Source organism: Nicotiana tabacum, chromosome 6 (genome assembly GCF_000715075.1).
Source record: "Nicotiana tabacum cultivar K326 chromosome 6, ASM71507v2, whole genome shotgun sequence".
In the NCBI taxonomy this organism is placed as follows: domain Eukaryota; kingdom Viridiplantae; phylum Streptophyta; class Magnoliopsida; order Solanales; family Solanaceae; genus Nicotiana; species Nicotiana tabacum.
The window spans coordinates 9,552,905-9,576,030 of NC_134085.1; the positions used below are offsets into that span (position 1 = coordinate 9,552,905).

At 38.5% G+C, this 23,126-nt stretch overlaps 1 protein-coding gene and 3 non-coding genes across 4 annotated transcripts; 3 read left to right on the top strand and 1 right to left on the bottom strand.

The window, feature by feature from the left end:
• Positions 1-1,457: 1,457 nt before the first annotated feature.
• LOC107768450 (GDSL esterase/lipase At1g71691-like) lies at positions 1,458-3,505 on the bottom strand. Its single transcript, XM_075255089.1, has 4 exons — positions 3,440-3,505; positions 3,044-3,256; positions 2,062-2,311; positions 1,458-1,678 (listed from the first exon to the last, which is right to left on the bottom strand). Exons 1-4 carry the CDS (start codon positions 3,503-3,505, stop codon positions 1,458-1,460), a joined length of 750 nt encoding a protein of 249 aa, XP_075111190.1.
• A 4,511-nt stretch (positions 3,506-8,016) lies between these two features.
• LOC142182454 (U5 spliceosomal RNA) lies at positions 8,017-8,132 on the top strand. Its single transcript, XR_012711275.1, has one exon. It is a non-coding gene; the product is annotated as a U5 spliceosomal RNA (small nuclear RNA).
• A 562-nt stretch (positions 8,133-8,694) lies between these two features.
• LOC142182413 (U1 spliceosomal RNA) lies at positions 8,695-8,853 on the top strand. The gene has a single exon (XR_012711248.1). It is a non-coding gene; the product is annotated as a U1 spliceosomal RNA (small nuclear RNA).
• A 619-nt stretch (positions 8,854-9,472) lies between these two features.
• LOC142182453 (U5 spliceosomal RNA) lies at positions 9,473-9,589 on the top strand. Its single transcript, XR_012711274.1, has one exon. It is a non-coding gene; the product is annotated as a U5 spliceosomal RNA (small nuclear RNA).
• The last annotated feature ends 13,537 nt before the right edge of the window (positions 9,590-23,126 follow it).

Below are 23,126 nucleotides of genomic sequence, written 5' to 3' on the forward strand. Positions count from 1 at the left end.
CCCCCCTTGACTGGTTAATTTCTGTGTTTCTACTCTATTGCATATATATATAGAACTGCACAGGTTGATCGGTAGTCCGGTCCTAGCCTCGTCATTACTTTGCCAGGGTTAAGCCAGGCACTTACCAGCACATGAGGTCGGTTGTACTGATATTACACTTTGTGCATCTTTTTGCATAGATCACGATGCCGGAGCAGCTTTTGGATAGCAGTAGTGGATTTGGGAGTTGACTTTAGTCCAGAGACATCGAGGTAGCCTTGCTGACGTCCGCAGGCCCGGAGTTTCTTCTATCTTAATTTTAGTTTGTTATCCTTTGTACCGGGGCAAACCGAACTATGCTTTTATTCAGACATTGTATTTAGCATTTCCTAGACGTTCGTGAGTTTGTGACTCCAGTTCTTGGGTAGAGTTGTATTGGACTTCCGCATTGCTTTCAGTTTATTTATATTCAAGACTTCCGCTTTTCTATTAAATGTTTCGTTGTTTTTAATAATGTCGATGTTTGCTAAAAGAGGTAATAAATAATCGTCTTGCCTATCTCCTAATAGTCGGCGTGATCACGACTCTCGAGGGTGGAAAATCCGAGTCGTGACAATATATGAGTACTAACTGATATGCAAAGATAAGTGCTTACAAATAAAATAAAGTGACACTGCCTAACAGAATATGTCCTAGCTCAGTTGGTCGGGCGATGTTCCTTTCTTAGAAAGATCTGGAGTTCGATTCCCCAGTTGTGATAGTTCTTAGTAATTTTAGAATTTTTAATCACGGCTAAAAAGATAAAAGGAAAACAAAACCACTAACTCATGATATGCTTATAATATTTGAGCCACAATAAATTATTTTAAAGGTAATTATTTTAGCTATTAGGTGCAAGTTGCGATTTTGAGAATTGGGCATGCTATTTGCAGAATCAAATGAATGGCGTGTTTTTGAGTGATGTTTGATGCATTATATAAAAAAGTATTTAGTATTAATTCTAACAAGACTATTATAATACATTTAAAATATTGAAAACTTGTCAAGTAGAATTGTAATGTACATGAATTTTGTTTTATTCATATATTATAATTTGTGTTTTTGAATTTTTAATACGATATCATTACAATAATTCGTTCAGTTGATCATGTCTTTAAATGTCGACACCGCTTATAAAAATTTTTGCGTACGCCCCTGGTTGTATGTGTTTAGAGACGGAGCAAAGATTTGAAGTTTATGATTTGAGGCCCTGGGGGGTGTTGTTGGTAATAGGCAGCAAAGACTGAGCATTTAAATGTGCAGAGACAAAAAAACATATTTTCCAATCCTAACACATCCCATTAGTAGTTTAGTACAAGAGAAACTGCCTCAGGTTTTGCTGCAATTTCCAGCTCTACACAGTCAGAATATTTTCTCAACTAAATATAGCAAAATACACACACAGACAGAGAGACAAAATATATGGAATTAAGCTTAAATTAAAGAGCAGCAAGCTGCTGAATGTTGATAGGATAAACAAGCTCAGGACCACCATTAAAAGCTCTCCTTCCAAATAAGATATTCACTGCTTCAGTTGGGTGAAATGCATCCCAAAATATGTATTGATCTCTGTTTGGACATGGTGTTTGCAATGGTAAACATGTTATTTGCCCTCTGTTTCTCCCTATTCCGCAGCACCCTCTGTTTATCATACTAAATCCTGCAATTACAAACAAGTCTGAGTCGGCTATATAAATTCTAAATATTCATGTTACTCCAAAAGGCTTCTCAACAACAACAACAACAATAACAACAGACCCATTATATTCCTACAGGTGGGGTCTAGGGAGAGTAGTGTATATGCAGACCTTAGCCCTACCGAGTGAACTTAGAGAAGTTGTTTCCAATAGTCGCTTGGCTCAGAAAAGGTGAGAAGGAGAGGAAGAAGAAGAAGAAAAAGAAAGAAAAGGAGGGAGAAAAGAATAAGTAGTACCAAATAGTAACATCAGAGATAACGGAAATGAACTATCCAAAGGGCTTCTCATGAGTTCAATATCATAAGAAGAAATAATTAGATAAGGAAAGTTGTAAATATTTACTTACCATATCGTCTGTAATTGGTAAGGAGATCTTGGAACATATTCTTAATGTCAGCGTAGATGAATTTTGAACCAGGAAGATTGGTATTTAAGTTGCTAAGCATTGACTTAACATTGTTACTGAATGGCAAAACAAGCTGATTCACTTCCTCTGAGCACACATTACCATTACCCTGTGCAAGAATACTTGGAATACAACCCATTAGTCCTACTCCACCAATCACAAATTTTCTTGCTCCCAAATTATACAATCTCTGCAATTTAAAATAAATAAATAATATAATAACATTAATTAGATAGTAAAAGAAGGTATTCATAAAGAAAAAAAGCATTAAAAAAAAGGATTGATGCAGACAACCTATCCTAATGCAAGCATAAATGTCTGCTTCCGTTGCTCGAAAACCATGATCTATTGGTCACACAAAGACAATTTTACCATTGCTCCGAGGTATCTATGAAGAAAAAAAAGAATAATAAAAAAAAGGACAGACAGCACAGTGCACGAAGCATCCTACATTTATGCAGGGTCCGCGAAAAAGCCAGACCCCAAGGGGTGATGTAAACGGTAGAGCTTTTTCCATGACTTGAACCCATGACCTATCGGTCATACTGAGACAACTTTACCGTTGTTTCAAAACTCCCCTCAAAACCCTAATACAAGTACTAATGACTGCTTCTATGGCTCGTACCCGTGACCAGTGGCGGAGCCACCTTATAGGAAGAGGTGTCAAATGACACCCCTTCGTGGGAAAAATACACTGTGTAGTTAGGTAAAAAAATAAATTATATGTATATATACATTGTATTGACTCTGCTTAATTTCCTTGTATGTTTACTTTTATATATTTTGACACCCCTTAACGAAAATTCTGGCTCCGCCACTGCCCGTGACCTATATAGGTCACGTGGAGACAACTTTACTGTTGCCTCCAAAGCTCCCGTTAAAGGATAAAAAATAAATAAAGGAAGAAATATATATATCTTACAGTAAGCTGTTGGCTATATTGTTGAACCAAGAGATTGGCATATTGCTGAGGATTATAACGATTCTTAGTATCATAATTAGGCATTAGATAATTGTTGAGGTAGTCATTGCTTCCCATTCCAACAAAGAACATGCATTTGGCTAATGCTTGTGCTACATCTGGTGCACCAAGATTATCTGTGATTTGATCAAGTGTGTTCTCAAAGTTCTTGATTTACCGATTGAATGGAATTCTCCCAACATGGAATATAATATCCAAAATTAACAAAACTCAAATAATTATTAATTTAAGTTCCTTGTTGGATTTTCTTCTTGATCAATAACAACTGCAATATTGTCATCGTATCGAAATAAATATGAGTATATTAATTAGCAAATGCAATAATTAAGAACTTACAAAGTTTCTGCCAGTAATATCAAGAATCCCAGCAGCAGCAGAAGCATAGTTCACTCCATAGCGCATTTTATCTCCTGAAGTATCTGCTGAAGCTTCTGTGTATGCTGGAATGAGTGGCAGTCCTAGCAGTTCAGCTGTGCATGTACAAGCCAATTAAGTGTTAATATTAATTTTCTGATTTGTTTTCTTGCTCAATTATTATTATATTACTTAATTATATTCCCTTTAGGCAGTAATGAGCACAGTATATCTATCTAGCTATTCTTATTGTGAGCACCTAATTTTTGACGATATTTGAATTTTTATACTTTTTTTAGTATAAATATTTTAAAGTCTAATTTATATATTTAATCTTTATTTCACCTTTACAGGTTTTACCTAAGAAAATCAAAAATTACAAAAAGAGTTATATTTTTCTAAGTAGCAGCTTTATTCTCGCAAAAGAACGAAAAGTTTGAAAAAAAATATTGTTTCCATTTAGTTTAGTCGATTTCTACGTTAGAAATTTCAACCAAATAAATATTGAACAGTTACTATATCTATTTTATCATTTTTAATTTAGTAATAGTAGTAGTATTTTATTTTATTTATTGATTACATAATTCCAAATCCTACACTCTCTCACGTGGTCTACTACCCTATTTTGTCTCTTGTTCTTTAAAATTTCCAAAAAAATAAAATAATCTCTTCAATTCATTTCTACCATTTTATAGAAGAGAATCTTTTCCATAACAAATTATGGGATATATTTTTCAATTTAGTGGGACCATTTGGACTTTAACAACTTTTGAATTTACTCGCTCCCCATCACGTTTTTTTACTAGAGGCACCATATTATTGTGATTCTTTGAATTGGCACAAAAAGATAACGCACAACACACATTTTTTTGACTCTTGCTCTCCAATTCACATCCCCCCAAAAAAAAACTCTATAAAAAATGCACACAAGCGGCGAGGAAACATCACCATTTTCTAGATTAAAACTAGCAACTCTTTCTCCTGCAATCAGCTGTAAAAATCAGCCAAATGAAACTCCAGCAACTCACTGAAAAACAACCCGAAAAAATCTGCACAAAAACAGTCCAAAAGAGCTCCAAAAAGCCATAGACAATCAGCTGAAACTCCCATAAAAACAGCTCTAAAGAAGTGACCAAAAACACGACAATTCAGCCACCAAACCCTCCCGAAATAGAGCCAAAACAGCAGCTGAAGTTTCTGCCAAAAACAGCTCCAAGCAACTGCATAATCATGCCAAAAATGACCCCCATAACAGCAGTGAAATCGCCACTTCTTCCCCTCAGAAAATAGTCTGAAAACCATCACGATAGCTGTAGTCTTTCATCCAAAACCAGCAGCTCCTTTCTACTCTGTCAATCACTACAAACAAGCTGAGTTCAAGGCGGTTTAGTCGAGGTTCCTTGAGGTTCCGACAAGGCATTTGGTTTCCTGTTCGAGGTTCTCGTTTGCTTGACGATTCGATAACACTTACAACTGTAAAGGTTCGATCTTGTTTCAGATTTGATGTAAATGTTTGAATTCTTAATTTGTTGTTTTGGTTGGAATTGTTTTTTTACATGTTTTGTTATTTCTTTATTACTTCTTTTTCCATTTGTTTAGCGAGTTCTTTCATGAGATTTGCATATTGTTGGTTCCCTGTTTACTCTTGAGTTGTGAACAATATTGCTTTATTTGGTCAATTGGAGTTCATCCTTTGCTATGTGGTCATACATGTTTTATGGTGCTATTTGGTTCATTTTAATCCGTTGGTAATTAGTGTGCAACAACTTAACAATAATATGATATGTAAATGAACTCATTTATGTGATTAATTGTTCACTTTGATCATTTATGCAAACTTAATGAGTAGTCAATTGTTGTAATCTCATACTCAGTTATGTTGAGTTTGGACGCCTGTGCTTGAGGCATGATATATGGTGGCAGATTACTCTCTCATTTGGGGAAAGCCTGTATGTGAATGTGAGGAAAATGAACCTTTACCCCATGCGATTGAGCTAGTATTGCAAAGCCCAGTTAATTCTAATTTATTTGCTGCCCACCTCTGCCTATTTCTATAAGTTCAATGCCTCAACTTTTGTTTCTTTATCAATTACGGTAAGCATGTCCTTGTAATATAGTAATTATATTTGTCTTTCCTTGCCTTTTTCGTTGGTTTGATATCTTAAGTTGGTAGGAATAGTCGATAAGTTTAATGTAGGGAATTGTTTTATTTAATTTAATTTATAGATTGTTTATCAAATTCTTGAAGGTCGGATTGTAACATTAGCTTCGACTTCAAGTATCATTTTTTATAAATAATTTCATGGTAGCTGAAGTCATACATCTTCGCAATAATTCTATATTTATAATTAATAACCACACAATGAATCTCAAACTAGTTTAAAGAATAACTAACTTTTGAATATCATAGCATGCTTTAGGCACACCTTTAATCAATTATCGCGATTGTGTACACGTTCGCATAACATAATTACGATTCCCAAAAATTAAAATTAAGGTATGCGTCCGTGCAAATTTGGCCAAGTAACCTTAAATAATTAAGTGTTATTAGTTGTGTACACGTACGCGTGACATGACTTTGACATACCAAACAAAATGAGTACATGTACGCGTGACTCGTTTCAAGATAATTCCATAATCACGAATAATCAAGCAAGTAAAAAGCAGTAAAAGGTAAAAATGTACATAGGTTCTAAGATGAGCAATTAAAGAATTAATTCAAGCCAATGTAGTCAATAAAGCGACTGTGCTAGAACCACGGGACTCGGGGAATGCCTTACACCTTCTCCCCGGTCAGCAGAATTCCTTATCCGGACTTTGTTTTCGCAGACCAATAATAATAGAGTCAAACCTTCCCCGATTCAAATAAAAGGTGACTTGGAACACCGGCAAAAATCAGTTCCAAGTGGCGATTCTGTAAATAAAATAATCCCTATTTCAAATTTGTCACTTTAATTGGAAAAGCTCTTTAACCCACAATCTATAACACGCATATCTCTTTTGGAGGGGTAAAAAAAGGGGTGTGACAGCATTTGGGATTTAAAATAAATCGGTGATTTGGGACACCAATTAAAATATTGCAAGTGGCGGCTCTGATAAATAAATAATCCCATTTCGAATAATGTCACTTATATTGAAAAAACTCCCTTATATCTCTTTCGACGGTATGTAAAAGGGAGGTGTGACACTTATAACTTCTGTTTGGCTATATTGATGAAGTTACATACAGGTTAAAAGGGTATTACATGGAAAGATTCTTTCAATTACAATCAGAGGCGAACCTACTTGTAACAATATATACGAGGGGTCACTGGACCCGTAAGCTTCAGTAAAAATCTTGTATATGTATGTATTTATACCTTGAAATTTGTACTATACTAATTTTTCGGTCGGTTATTTTATAAAATTTGTACTATACTAATTTTTCGGTTGTTCTATTATGTATAACCAAAATTAGACTTTTTGAAACCGTCCAATCATGTCGGTTTCTCTTCGGTATCGGTACAACTCAGTTAATATTTCGTATTTTTTTAAATATCATGTAAAAATCACTAGTAAAAGTAAAATGTCATAACATACATATTTTTATAGGACTTAGCAAAACTCTCTAGATAATTTTACTGTTTAAATGGTGATGAATTAAGAAAATATAAAAGATGACCAAAGTATAGATCCATCAACTACTCTATAACAGTGTAAAAGAAACTAAGTAAAGACAAAGAAAAGATAAATCACACGAGTAAATTTTTTTTAGCTAAGGTGTGACTCATGAATAAAGTCTATAATATTCAAAAAGATAAATCTAAATTATACGAAAGGAAACATATTCAATACATAGTAGTTTGCTACTCATAACTGCTAGAATACTTTGTGTCTTGCTAGTGAATATGTTAGAAATAATTTAATTGCAGTAGGAGTAGCATATTAGATTTGGGAATTAGTGTTCTGATTTTAATTACTTGTTGGCTTGTAACATTTTTCATAATTCCTAAGCCCAAGGGAAAATTTAATTATTATTTTTAAACGTAACATATATATTTTCCACATGTAAATTTATTCGGTATGGTTTGGTATTTTTTCGATTTATTTTCATAAAATAAAAATCTACCCGAATTATCGGTCCAGTTGTAAATTTATATAAAAGCATACGATTTTATTAATAGAAACATAAAAATCTGTTTGGTACAGTACGGTTTGGTCGGTTTAGTCGATTTCAAATATCTATTTTTGTAATAGTTCATAATTTGAGTAGCCTATACCTATTTTCGCGCGTGAGTGGAAATACTGATTCGTATTAAGTGGCAGGAGGCAGCTGCTTTGTTTTCTGATTCAGTCAATTGGATCCTCCATTATATACTTCAAAGCAAAACCTGCATGGGATAATCAAGATATTAGCATACATTCAGCTTTCTTCCTAGTCATCAAGAACCTGAAATGAACAAAAGAACTATTCGAATGAAGAAGAAGAGACTGTCTGACTCCCACATCGTAAAAGAAAGATTAAGCCAAACTTCTTGTTAGATATAAAAGTTTACTTAAGTAGACTACAAAACTCACGCAGCCACGCAGTGAGCACAAAGCGAACTATTCTTTCGCCTTTTACTAAAGAATACCGTGCGCGCGCTGCATTCAGTGGCATACGCCAATTTTTGGTGGGGTTCTCAAATTGAGTGCCCCCTACAACTCCAGTTTTAATCTTTGATGATACATAGGGTTGTAAGTTGCATTAATTGGAAGACTTTGTTTGTTTTTCTATGTTAATCTTTTTTGAATGAAAATGATAAGTTATCACTGTATTTGTTTAATAGAAGGAAAGCATTCAGAAGCAACAAGAGTTAAATTAGGCTTTTGTATGCAATGTTAAGTACTATAATACAATCTTACAAAAAGTTTTCTCTTAAAGTTAACTTCTACCTATAAACAAAACCACATTAATCTCCAACTAATTTCATTCTGCCCTTTTTCATATCTTCGTGTGATATTAAATTGAAGGGAAAAAGGAAAGCAAGGGGTTATATGTTTGTACATAAAATTATTATATGGACAAGCATCTTAATTATACTTGAAATAAACAACATTCAGTAACAATAAATTGTTTTGAAGATTGACCCAAAAAAAATGTTTCGGAAAGAATATAAGAAGGATAGATTAAGCACTAGATATCCCTCATCGGCTGGCAAAATAAAAAAACAGGTAGTTGGAGGGGTATAGAACCATGGCAAGGAGCTACGTTAAACATACTTACGTGGACGGGGTCAATGGGCGATCAATAAGACTCATGACCTAGGTTGGTGACCTCCATTGCACTTTGGAGGGGTACTTGCCTGGTCGACCCAAGTGGTCGAGCCTACGTCATAATTTGTGCTAGCGGGGGCCTGCGTTCGCGCGGCCCCTACCCAATTCTTCACCTAAAGTTTTTCTACTCAATGGTATTTGAGATTCGTAGTTCTACATAGTTCTGCGACATTTCAGTTGATGATCATCTATTTGTTCGAATTCATAAATAAAAACTTTATAAGTTCAACGTTTAAAGTTCTTAGTATTGAACCTATTTTATTTTAAAGTTATGGATTCAGTTGCAATTTTAGTGAATTTAACTACTAGATTCAGATGAATCCAGTAATATAACACGACACACCCTCTGATTTATAGGTATCCTATGCAACATTTCATCATAATCAGGTTATGAGCATCTATTTCTTCTAAATCAACAAGAAACCAAAACAAATCAAAGCTTAAATACTATGCAAATGAATCAAATGATGAAGGAGACAGAATAAGAAAGCCGCTTCTATTTGAGATGCAGACTTTCAACCACATCATTAAGTGAAGGAAATGTTAGAGGAGATTGAAGAAGAAAAAGAATAAGCAGACCTATACTTTGATGCTAACAAAGTTCAATAGGACTTGGCAAAAGAAAAGAGTGCAGAGTCTCCCACATCGAAATAAAAAGAATAAACCCAAACTTTTTGTTACATATAAAATGTTAGCACAAGTAGTGTGACAAACTCACGCAGCCACGCAGTGAGCACAAAGCGAACTATTCTTTCGCCTTTTACTAAAGAATACCGTGTGCAGGCTGAACTTAGTGGCATACGCTAATTTTTGGAGGGGTTCTCTTCTTTGAGTACCCCTACAAATCTAGTTTCAATGTGATATTCCAAAGTGACATAAAAGGTTATTGAGGTTTTATGATGGTATTTTTTCCGTAATTAAAAAAATGTAATTACCAAGTAAAACTCTCAAAAAAGAAAGATAAAAGAAAGCTTGGACATAGAGCTCCTAGCAGTCGAAAATCAAAACAGAACATCCTCATCATCTAGACTAGCAATAAATCTTCTGAGGATAGAGATTCAATTCTCCAAGTCGGGTAGCTAGCTTTGTCTAGTCATCAGGGAGTTCTTTCCGTGACTAATCTTATTGTTAAGCTTTGATCATTATGTTCTAATAATTGTGAACAGAGATAAATCCTTCCTAATTGTGACAAGGCATCCAATATGACAAGGCATAGTCAAACAAAATATATAAAAAAACTCATCAAAAAATTTGGCATGTCCAACGCAAGGCCGTAGGAATACCTATGAGTCCGTCAACTACCTTGGATAAAGATAAAGACGGTAAGAGTGTTTGATGAAACAATGTATCAAGGTATGATTGGCTCTCTGCTCTATCTTATTGCTAGTTGACCAGACATTATGTTTAGCGTTTGCAAATGTGCAAGATATCAGTCAACTCCTAAAGAATCTCACTTGACTAATGTTAAACGTATCATCAGATATATGATAGGGACAGTTGACTATTGATTATGGTGCGAAAGTTTAGATACTTTTGATCTCAAAAGTTTTTCAGATGTAGATTTTGTAGGAGATAAAATTGACAGGAAAAGCACAAGTGGAACGTGCCAATTACTTGGAAAATCTCTTATATCCTGGCACAACAAGAAACAAAGTGTGATGACCCTGCCATCTCTTATTTTAGAAGTCAAAACTGTGTTCCGAGGTCTTAAAAACCTAATTTTATTTTACCTCGATTTGCTTGCACAGTCCGGGCGCGTTTCCGGAAAGCTTTTATGTGAAATTTAAGAAAAATAATGAATTTAGCCTTCAAAATTGATTAAAGTTGACCTTGGTCAACATTCTTGGTAAATGGACCCAGACCCGTGATCTGACGATCCTGTAGGGTCCGTAGTAAAATATAGGACTCGGGCGTATGCCCAAAATCGAATTCTGAAGTCCCTAGCTCGAGAAAAGAATTTTTAAAGAAAATTATTTGCTGGAAAATATAAAGATTTTTTCAAATGAAATGATGCATGTTCTTGAGGGTATCGGGCCCCTAATTTTGGTTTTGGACCCCCGTACAGGTTTAAAATAATAATTAAGTCGAATCTGTGAAATTTGATAAGAATCGGAGTTAATTTGGTATAAATCGGACCTTTAGTTGAGAAAATGAAAATTTCAATGTTCTTAAAGAATTTCATAAATTTGAGGTTAAATTCGTAATTGTTGATATTATTTTGATGATTTGATCGCACAAGCAAGTCCGTATGATATTATTAGGCTTGTGTGCAAGTTTGGTTTGGATCCCCGAGGGCTCGGGTGAGTTTTGGATAGGCCACGGGGTGATTTGGACGTAGGAAAATGCAGCTGTGCATCTGGTATTTTTGCGCAGGCCTCTGATCTTGCAATTGCGAGATCAGGCTTCGCAATTCCGAAGTGGTCAGGCCTGGGAAATGCGATCAAAATGTCGCAATTGCGAACCAAGCCTGGGCAGGCCCTCATCGCAAATGCGAGCTCAGGGCTGGAAAATGCGAAGGCCGTCACATTGCAATTGCGACGTATCCTTCACAAATTCGAAGATAGCAGGATTTCAAAAGGTTCACAATTGCGAACCCCTGATCACAATTGCGATAACTGTACCTGTTAAGTGAGATTTCAGACGGGATTTTTCATCATTTTACAACTTTCTCAAACCCTAAACATCCTTAGAAGGTTTTTCAAAGGCTCAAACTTCTCCGAATCATAAGTAAGTGGTTTCTAACTCATCTTCTTCAATCTAATCTATCTTTTTACATAATTTCACTTCAAAATCTTAGATTTTGATGGGAAAATTGGGTATTTTTGGGTAGAAATTAGGATTTTCAAATATTGGAAACTTGGACCTTAATTTAAGGTCGGATTTCAAAACTAATTGCATATTTGAGTTCATAAGTGAATGGGTAATCGGGTTTAGGTTCGAACTTCGGGTTTTGACCAAGCGGACTGGGGGTTGATTTTTGACTTTTTGGGAAAAACAATGGGAAACCTATTTTCATACATTAGAATTGGTTTATTTAGCATTTATTAATGTTATTAAGTAAATTATAACTAGATACAAGTGGATTGTAAGTGGAACCGAGAGGTAAAACGGTAATTAAGGCTTAATCTTGTCGGTGGAATTAAGGTAAGTGTTTGGCCTAACCTTAGCTTGAAGGAATATGAGTTGTGGTCTTATTTGCTATGTGTTAGTATTGAGTACGACGTATAGGTGTGGTGACGAGTACCTATATGTTGGTGTCAAGCATGCCCGTGAGTCTTATATCCTATGATTGTTATGACTCTATTATGCACTGTCCATGTTTAAATTGATAATTATCGATGTTGGACAAGGCTTATGATAATTTCTTTGTAAGTGACCATTGTTGAGTATTGACTCAAGTTGAGATATTTTGTGAAGTTAACTGTTGACAATGAAATTGGTTATAACTGATTCCCTTGCTGGGATGTTATTGTTGATATTATTGATTCCCTTGCCGGGATGTTATTGTTGATTCCCTTGCTGGGATGTATTGTTTCTATTATTTGGGTGAGGAAGAGTGTAAAACACGAAGGGTGATGCCATGCATGATATTGTGAATGAGTGTAATGCACGAAGGGTGATGCCTTGCGATATTATGAGTGTTAATGCACAAAGGGTAATACCGTGCCATGATTATGAGAGGTAATGCACGAAGGGTGATGCCGTGCCGTTTCTGTTGTTTCATATGGTGAGGACGAGAGTAAAAGTACGAAGGGTGATGTCGTGCACGTGTTACCATGTCATTATTCTTGTTGATATAGATATGATGTTTATTATGCTTCTTTATTGGTTTATTGTTAGAATCTGATATTCCCCGCAGCATGTCCACTTCCCACCTTATTCTGTTGATTCCTGTTATTATGATTCTCTTTGTATATGATTTAACTGCACATGTTTATATGGTTGTCGTGTCCTAGCCTCGTCACTACTTCGCCGAGGTTTTGCTCAACATTTATTAGTACATGGGGTCAGTTGTACTGATGCTACACTCTGTACTCTTTTGTGCAGATTTCGGTACTAGACCCAATGAGTAGCTGAGGTAGCTGCCTTTAGTCCAGGGAGACCAAGGTAGATCTGCTGGCGCCCGCAGAACCTGAAGTCCCCCTTCCCTATTTTAGCTTTCCGCTGCCTCTTTTCATTCCGAGGACAATTGTACTTTACTTTCTTGACTAGTGTTTGTAGAAATTCATAGATGTTCGTGAATTTGTGACACCAAATCCATGGGTAGACATGTATTGGATTATTTGAATATGTTATAACTCTTCCGCACTTTTCATCTGTTTAACTTTAGTTGTTGTTTATATCTATTTTGGTTGATTGCTAATGGGCTTAAACCTTAATAGTTGGCTTGCCTAGCTTTCACGAGTAGGCGCCATCACGACTCCCGAGGGCGGGAAATCCGGGTCGTGACAAGTTGGTATTAGAGCTCTAGGTTGCTTAGGTCTCACAATTCATGAACAAGCTAGGTAAAGTCTTAGGGACCGGTACAAAGACATCTGTGCTTATCCCCAAGAGGCTACAGAGTTTAGGAATAACTTCACATCTATTCTTCTCTGTCATGCGATTTGACTTTCCAATGCTAATTGAACTTCTACTCTGTTCTTTTGTAGATGGCGAGAACACGTGCTTCTTCATCCACTGATCAGCAGCCCAAGCCCCCAATGGCTGCTCCTACGAGGGGCAGAGGCCGAGGCCAAGGCTCTGCTAGAGGCTGAGGTAGGGGCAGGGCTCAGCCCAGAGTAACAGCACCAGCGGCGGAGCCTCAGGAAGAGTTGAGGAGGAGGCTCTAGCCCAGACTGTTCCAGCAGGGCTAGCTTAGGTCCTAGAGAGGTTCATCGCTACACCGGTACTCCAGGATACTCTGGTCCGTCTAATAGGCCTTATGGAGAGTGTCTCCCAGGCAGGCTTACTTCCTGTAGCACCAGCTGTCTCTCAGGCTAGGGGAGGAGCACAGACTCCCGCTACTCGCACTTCGGAGCAAATGGCTCCTGAGTTTCAGATTCTAGTAGCTCAGCCAATTGGCGTAGTTTCGCCGAGTGTGGAAGCTCAGACCGGTGATGGATCCCCAGGACTAGTTAGACAGCTGTCATGAGGTTTTATAGAACATGGGGATAGTGGAGACCAATGAGGTTGACTTTGCTGCTTTCCATCTGCCAGGTTCCGCCAAGACTTGGTGGAGAGATTATTGTTTGGCTAGACCAACTAGGTCACCGGCTTTGACTTGGGATCAGTTCTCTCAAATATTTCTGTAGAAGCTTGTATCTATCACTCAGAGGGAGAACTATCGGAGGCAGTTTGAGCGTCTCCAGCAGGTATCTATGACTGTTACTCAGTACGAGACCAGATTGGTTGCCTTGACCCATCATGCTCTTATTATACTTCCCACCGAGAGAGAGAGAGGGTGAGAAAGTTCATTGAGGGACTCGCTCAGCCCATTCGACTGCAGATGGCCAAGGTGACAAGGAGCGAGATTTCGTTTCAGGATGCGACCAATGTGGCTAGGAGAGTTAAGATGGTTCTAGCTCAGGGGAGCGGTCAGGGGTCTGACAAGAGGCCTCATCATTCTAGCAGGTTCAGTGATGCCTCGTTTGGAGGTAGGGATTCTTTTGGTAAGGGCCATCTTCCCAAGCAGTTTCATTCAGCACTTCAGGTTTCTCATGGTGCTCCAGTGGCCGTGGTTCTCATATGCAATATTCGGATAAGCTACCTTACAGTGCATCACTAGCTCCTATCAGTGCACCTCTGCTCCAAAGTTTTCAGAATGGTTACTCAGGCCGTCAGGGTCAGCAGTCCCAGCAGCCGATGGCTTGTTATACTTGTGGCGATACGAGGCATATTAATAAATTTTTCCCTCGAGCACTGAACAGCTCTCAGCGTTAGGGTTCCTATGCCATGTTTCAGGCACCGAGTGTTCCACCGCCCGCTCAGCCAGCTAGAGGTAGGGGTCGAGGTGTTAAAGGTAGAGGTCAGGCGATTAAAAGTAGAGGTCAGGCCGTTAGAGGTGGGGGTCAGGCAGCTCGAGGTGGAGGCTATACAGCAAGAGGCTGTCCTTGGGATGTAGTTCAGAGTGGTGGGGCCCAGCCTCGATGTTATGCTATTCCAGCCAGACCTAAGGCTGAGGCATCCGATGCAGTTATCACAGGTACAGTTTCAGTTTGCAGTAGAGATGCTTCAGTTCTATTTGATCCGGAGTCTACATATTCCTACGTGTCATCTTATTTTGCCCCTTATCTGGTTGTACCTCGTGATTCTTTGAGTGCTCTTGTATATGTGTCTACACCGGTGGGTGATTTTATTGTGGTAGATCTTATTTATCGTGCTTGCGTGGTTGTTACTGGGGGTATTGAGACCCATGTAGATCTCCTACTTCTCGACATGGTAGACTTCGACTTCATTTTGGGGATGGATTGGTTATCCCCTTATCATGCTATATTGGACTATCATGCCAAGACCGTGACCTTAGCATTGCCGGGGTTACCTCGTTTGGAGTGGAGAGGGACTCCTGGTCATTCTACCAGCAGGGTTATCTCATATATGAAGGCTCGGTGTATGGTTGATAAGGGATGTTTGGCCTATTTGGCGTATATTTGTAATTTTAGTACTGAGGTTCCTTCTATAGATTCTTTGCACGTTCGTGAGTTTTCAGACGTATTTCCTTCAAACCTGCCGGGGATGCCACCCGATAGGGATATTGACTTTTGCATTGATTTGGCTCTGGGCACTTAGCCCATTTCTATTCCGCCATATCGTATGGCCCCATCAGAGCTGAATGAATTGAAGGAGCATCTGTAAGACTTGCTTGATAAGGGCTTCATCAGACCTAGTGTCTTGCCCTGGGGTACACCGGTGTTGTTTGTTAAGAAGAAGGATGGATCGTTGAGGATGTGCATAGATTATCGGCAGTTGAACAAAGTCACCATAAAGAACAAGTAACCATTGCCAAGGATTGATGATTTATTTGATCAGTTTCAGGGTGCCAAAGTGTTTTCGAAGATTGATTTGAGATCTGGCTACCATCAGTTGAGGATTAGGGCATCCGATGGCCCTAAGACAGCTTTTCGCACTCGGTACGGGCATTATGAGTTCTTAGTGATGTCATTTGAGTTGACAAATGCCCCAGCAACTTTTATGGAGCTAATGAATCGGGTGTTCAAGCCTTATCTGGATTCCTTTATGATTGTCTTTATTGATGATATTTTGATTTACTCGTAGCTGATAGGAGCACGAGCAACATCTTCAAGTCGTTCTTCAGACTCTAAGAGACAGTTAGTTATATGCTAAGTTTTCAAAATATGAGTTTTGGTTGAGTTCAGTTGTATTCTTGGGTCATGTTGTATCAGCAGTGGGTATTCAGGTAGATTCTAAGAAGATTGTAGTAGTAAAAGACTGGCCTAGACCCACATCAGCCATAGAGATCTGGAGTTTTTTAGGTTTGGTGAGCTATTACCATCAGTTTGTGGAGAGGTTTTCATCTATTGCAGCCCCGATGACTAAGTTGACCCAGATGGGTGCCCAATTCAGGTGGTCAGACGAGTGTGAGGCGAGTTTTCAGAAGCTTAAGACAACTTTGACCATGACGCTGATGTTGGTTTTGCCCACAGGTTCAAGGCCATATACCGTGTATTATGACGCATCACGTATTGGACTTGGTGCAGTGTTGATGCAGAATGGCAAGGTTATTGAATATGCTTTGCGACAGTTGAAGATCATTGAGAAGAATTATCGGGTTCATGATTTGGAGCTAGCACCCATTGTTCACGCGCTGAAGATTTGGAGGCATTATTTATATAGCGTGTCGTGTGAGGTGTTCACGGATCACAAAAGTTTGCAATACTTGTTCAAGCAAAAGGAGCAAAATTTGAGGCAGAAGAGGTGGTTGGAGCTAATGAAAGACTATGATATCACCATCTTGTATCATCCGGGGAAGGCCAATGTAGTGGCCGATGCTTTGAGTAGGAAGTCAGCCAGTATGGGCAGCCTTGCATATATTCCGGTCGGTGAGAGACTGCTTGCTTTGGATGTTCAGGCTTTAGCAAATCAGTTCGTGAAGTTGGATGTTTCCGAGCCCAGCCGTGTGCTAGCTTGCACAGTCACTCGTTCATCATTATCTGAGCGTATACGAGATTGGCAGTATGATAATCTTCATTTGCTTGTCCTTAGGGACACAGTGCGACACAGGGGTGCCGAGCAAGTTGCAGTTGGAGATGATTTAGTTTTAAGGATGCAGGGTCGTATTTGTGTGCCTAATGTGGACAGACTTCATGAGTTGATTCTAGAAGAGGACCATAGTTCCCGGTATTCCAGTCATCTGGATGCCGCTAAGATGTATCAGGATTTGCGGCAGCATTATTGGTGGAGAAAGATGAAGAAGGATATTGTTGCGTATGTAGCTCGGTGTTTGAATTGTCAACAGGTAAAGTACGAGCATTAGAGACCTGGTGGTTTGTTCTAGAAGATCGATATTCCGGAGTGGAAGTGGGGGCATATCACTATGGACTTCTTTGTTGGACTCCCACAGACTCAGAGGAAGTTTGACGCAGTGTGGGTTATTGTGGATAGGCTGACTAAGTCAGCGCATTTCATTCCTGTGGCAGTTTCCTATTCTTCTGAGTGGTTGGCAGAGATTTATATCCGTGAGATTGTTCGCCTTCATGGTGTGCTTGTGTCTATGATTTATGATCGAGGTACACAGTTTACCTCGCATTTCTAGAGGGCAGTGCATCATGAGTTGGGTACACAGGTCGAGTTGAGTACAACATTTACTCCTCAGACGGACGAGCAATCCGAGCGTACTTTTCAAATTTTGGAGGATATGCTCTGAGCATTTTTATCGAATTTGGAGGTTCTTGGGATCAGTTCTTTCCATTAGCAGAGTTTTCCTATAACAATAACTATCAATTGAGCATCCAGATGGCTCCCTATGAGGCATTATATCGTAGAAGGTGTCGATCGCTAGTTTTGTGGTTTGAGCCGGGGGAGGCTTGGTTGTTTGGTACAGATCTACTACAGGATGCCTTGGACAAGGTTAGGATCATTCAAGATAGGTTTCGTACAGGTCAGTCCAGGCAAAAGAGTTATGCCGACCGTAAGGTTCGTGATGTGGCATTCATGGTCGGAGAGCGAGTATTGCTTTGGGTTTCGCCCATGAAGGGCGTGATGAGATTTGAGGAGAAGGGCAAGCTAAGCCCTAGATTCATCGGTCCTTTTGAGATTTTTGATCGAGTGGGAAAGGCGGCTTACGGACTTGTGTTGCCGCTGAGTTTATTAGCTGTGCACCTAGTGTTTCATGTGTCCATGCTTCGGAAGTATCACGGCGATCCATCCCACGTGTTAGACTTCAACACTGTCCAGTTGGACAAGGACTTGACCTATGAGGAGGAGCCGGCAGCCATTCTAGATCGGTAGGTTTGTCAGCTGAGATCGAAGAATTTCCCTTTAGTTTGTGTGTAGTGAAGAGGTCAGCTAGTTGAGGCAGTGACCTGGGAGTCCGAGTCTAATATGCGGAGCCAATATCCTCATCTTTTCACTGACTCAAACACTTTTCTATGTCCGTTCGAGGACGAACAGTTATTTTAGAAGTGGAGAATATGATGCCCAAAAGGGTCATCTCTTGTTTTAGAAGTCAAAACTGTGTTCCGAGGTCTTAAAAACCTCCTTTTGTGTCACCTTAATTTACGTGCACAGTCTGAGCATGTTTCCGGAAAGCTTTTATGTGAAATTTAAGAAAAATAATGAATTTGGCCTTTGAAATTGATTAAAGTTGACTTTGGTCAACATTCTTTGTAAACGGACCCGGACCCATGATCTAACGGTCCCGTAGGGTCCGTAGCAAAATATGGGACTCGGGCATATACCCGAAATCGAATTCCGAAGTCCCAAGCCTGAGAAAAGAATTTTTAAAGAAAATTATTTACTGGAAAATATAAAGATTTTTTGAAATGAAATGATGTGTGTTCTTGAGTGTATCGGGCTCGTATTTTGGTTTCGGAGCCCGGTACAGGTTTAAAATAATAATTAAGTTGAATCTGCAAAATTTGGTAAGAATCGGAGTTGATTTGGTATAAATCGTACCTTTAGTTGAGAAAATGAAAATTTCAATGTTCTTAAAGAATTTCATGAATTTGAGGTTAAATTCATAGTTGTTGATGTTATTTTGATGATTTGGTCTCACAAACAAGTCCGTATAATATTTTTAGACTTGTGTGCAAGTTTTGTTTGGAGCCTCGAGGGCTTCAGTGAGTTTTGGATAGGCCACGGGGTAATTTGGACTTAGGAAAATGCAGCTATGCATCTGGTATTTTTGCACAGGCCTCTGATCTCACAATTGTGAAGTGGTCAGGGGGAAATGCGACCAAAGTGTCGCAATTGCGAACTAGGCCTGGGCAGGCCCTCATCGCAAATGCGACCTCAGGGCTGGAAAATGTGAAGGCCCTCACATCACAATTGCAACGTTTCCTTTGCAAATGCGAAGATAGCAAGATTTCAAAGGGTTCGCAATTGCGAACCCCTGATCGCAATTGCGATAATTGCACCTATTAAGTGAGATTTCTGTCGGGATTTTTTATCATTTTACAATTTTGTCAAACCCTAAACATCGTTTTTCAAAGGCTCAAACTTCTCCAAATCATAAGTAAGTGATTTCTAACTCATCTTTTTCCATCTAATCTATCTTTTTACATAATTTCACTTCAAAATCTAATGTTTTCATGAGAAAATTGGGTGTTTTTGGGTAGAAATTAGGATTTTCAGATTTTGAGGATTTGGACCTCAATTTGAGGTCGAATTTCAAAACTAATTGCATATTTGAGTACGTAAGGGAATGGGTAATCGAGTTTTGGTTCGAACTTCGGGTTTTGACCCAGCGGGCCGGGGGTCAGTTTTTGACTTTTTGGGGAAAACAATGGGAAACCTATTTTCATGCATTAGAATTGGTTTATTTAGCATTTATTAATGTTATTAAGTAAATTATGACTAGATACAAGCGGATTGGAAGTGGAACCGAGAGGTAAAGTGGTAATTGAGGCTTAATCTTGTCCCTGAAATTGAGGAAAATGTTTGGCCTAACCTTAGCTTGAGGGAATAGGAGTTGTGGTCTTATTTTCTATGTGTTAGTATTGAGTACGACGTATTGGTGTGGTGACGAGTACCTATACGTTGGTGTTAAGCATTCCCATGAGTCTTATACTATGATTGTTATGACTCTATTATGCACTGTCCATGTTTAAATTGATAATTATCGATGTTGGACAAGGCTTATGATAATTTCTTGGTAATTGACCATTGTTGAGTACTGGCTCAGTTGAGACTTATTTTGTAAAGTTAACTGTTGAAAACAAAATTGATTATAATTGATTCCCTTGTCGGGATGTTATTGTTGATATTATTGATTCCCTTGCCGGGATGTTATTGTTGATATTGTCGATTCCCTTGCCGGGACGTATTATTTATATTGTTTGGGGGAGGAGGAGTGTAAAGCACGAATGGTGATGACGTGCATGATATTGTGAGTAAGTGAAATACACAAAGGGTGATGCCTTGCCGATATTATGAGTGTTAATGCACGAAGGGTGATGCCGTGTCGATATTGTGAGGAATAATGCACGAAGGGTGATGCTGTGCCATGATTATGAAAGGTAATGCACGAAGGGTGATGCCATGCCGTTTCTGTTGTTTCATATGGTGAGGACGAGAGTAAAAGCACGAAGGGTGATGTCGTGCACGTGTTACCATTTCATTATTCTTGTTGATATAGATATGATGTTCATTATGCTTCTTTATTGATGCTTCTTTATTGGTTTATCTTTATAATCTGATATTCCCCGCAACATGTCCTCTTACCACCTTATTCTGTTGATTCTTGTTATTATGATTCTGTTTGTATATGATTTAACTGCACAGGTTTATACGGTTGTCGTGTCCTAGACTTGTAACTACTTTGCCGAGGTTACCTCGACACTTACCAGTACATGGGGTCGTTTGTACTGATACTACACCCTGTACTCTTTTGTGCAGATTTCGGTACTGGACCCGGTGAGTAGCTGAGGTAGCTGGCTTCAGTACAGGGAAACCAAGGTAGATCTGTTAGCATCCGCATAGCCTGAAGTCCCCCTTCCTTGTTTTAGCTTTCTGTTGTCTCTTTTCATTCCGAGAACAATTGTACTTTTCTTTCTAGACCAGTGTTCATAGAAATTCCTAGATGTTCGTGAATTTGTGACACCAGATCCGTGGGTAGACATGTAGTGGATTATTTGAATATGTTATAACTCTTCCGAACTTTTCATCTGTTTAACTTTAGTATGTTTATATCTGTTTGGGTTGATGGCTAGTGGGTTAAAACCTTAATAGTTGGCTTGCCTAGCTTTCACGAATAGGCGCCATCACGAATCCTGAGGGCAGAAAATCCCTGTCGTGACACAAAGTTGTGTAGTCCTATCCACTACTGAAGTGGAATATTTGGCAGTAGGCAACTGCTGCACACAAGTACTATGGATTATGCATCAACTATTAGATTATCATTTACGTTTTAACTGTGTTCCTATTATGCACTATTACATCATCACTAGTGCAATTTGTCTATCAAAAAATTTTGTGCATCATTCTAGGGCTAAGCATATTGAGATTGAGCATCATTTTATATGTGATGACGTTACTAAAGGTGATATTATGTTAGAATTCATAAATACTGAAAATTAGTTAGCGGATATTTGTACAAAACCTTTGCTTGAAGAAAGATTCTATTTCCTTCGTAACAAAATTTTTATTTGTACGATTCTCGTATAAACTTGCTTAATGTTTTCTATAATTGTCTAAGTTTAGTTTTGGTCCATATATTTTCTTGTAATTTTTTCCCCAAAAATCTTTTAGTACTTGATTAGTCTGTACATTCATTAATTGTGAATTGATGGCGGGCTTGCAGAATACAACGTTTCAGTTGCCCTTCACACGTCTCTCCGAGAATCGAGGCATCCTCTCAAACCCTTTTAACCCCTTCTCCCTCGATCATATCTCACATTCTCTCAAAGAAACTCAATCTCTATCTCTCTGTTCTCTTTTACTCATGGTCAAAACCAAACCCTCTCTTTCCTCCTCCATACCCAGAAGAAGTCATCACTTCAAAAAACCAAAGATGATCCTGTTGATATAGAATCCTCAGAAAGCACAGACCATCTACTGACCAAGGAAGATTCCAGTAGTTCTCAAGAAGACATTCTCATCTCCCAAAATAGGGCGGGAAAACGTCCAATGGAGTCCATACCCAAACAATCTTCTCATAAACAAGGGGAAAACTGAAAGTGTGGAGTTTGGCCCTGAAGACAAGATGAAATTCTAGGGCCCAAAAGAGAAGGCTACGTTTGTTGCTTTCAAAGGAAAGTCGATTGCTTTTGGCCGCATTGTAAATTTAAAATCAATGCAAAACTCTCACTGTGATGTCATTTTTTGTTTTCAAAACTCAGAAACTTGTCTCTCTTTTTGCTCTGTTGGTGATACTGTCTATGAAGAGCATGTGCATATGTTTTATGCAAATCTCTTTGTGAATGATAAAGATGATCTAGAATCCATGGTTTTAGGAACTCGTATTATGCTTGACTTTTATCAGTTTGAGAAAATCTTTGCAACAAAGTTTGTTGGGTACAATTTCTTTTTATAACACTCCTGGACAGATAATTTTGAAGTGTCATTTGAGGAAGCCAAAAGAGTGTTGTCTGAAAACCCTCCTGATATTGGTCCAAAAAATTTGAAATTTGAACACCGTGTTCTAGCCCGCATTATCGCTACCACTTTGTTATCCCGTATTGGTTCACTTAGTACTCTGTCTCTAAGAGATGTGTTTGTCTTGTATTGTTTGGTAAATAGGATAACTATCAACTAGTTTGCCTGGGTACGTCAGTACATGCTTGAAAGCATCAGGGATGTCTCATCTTCTGCGAACAACTTGCCACAACTTTGATTTTATTGTGTTTTTTTTTCTCTACATACAGTAGTAAACCTTACCAATTTCCACTTTGTAACGGCACCCCCAACATAGGCTTTTAGCCTCATTCTTACCCATTCAAGGAGGGATGGGTTCAAAAGAAGGAATTATTTAACATAAGGGGTAAATGTTTGTAATGTGGTAGCCAATGAAAGGTTAAAGGCTCAACGGGGGTAACTAGGGTAATTAATGTACCAAGGAGGTCAATTTGGGCAAAACTAGCTAGTAGTCACAAACATGGCCTAAGATCATTTTAGCATCCAATCATTAACCTGAGAGTTGCACTAAGAAACCAACCGGGCAAGTTCTAGACATCACAAGTTAAGCATATGCATTATTTATAAAAATTCTCACTTACTCACA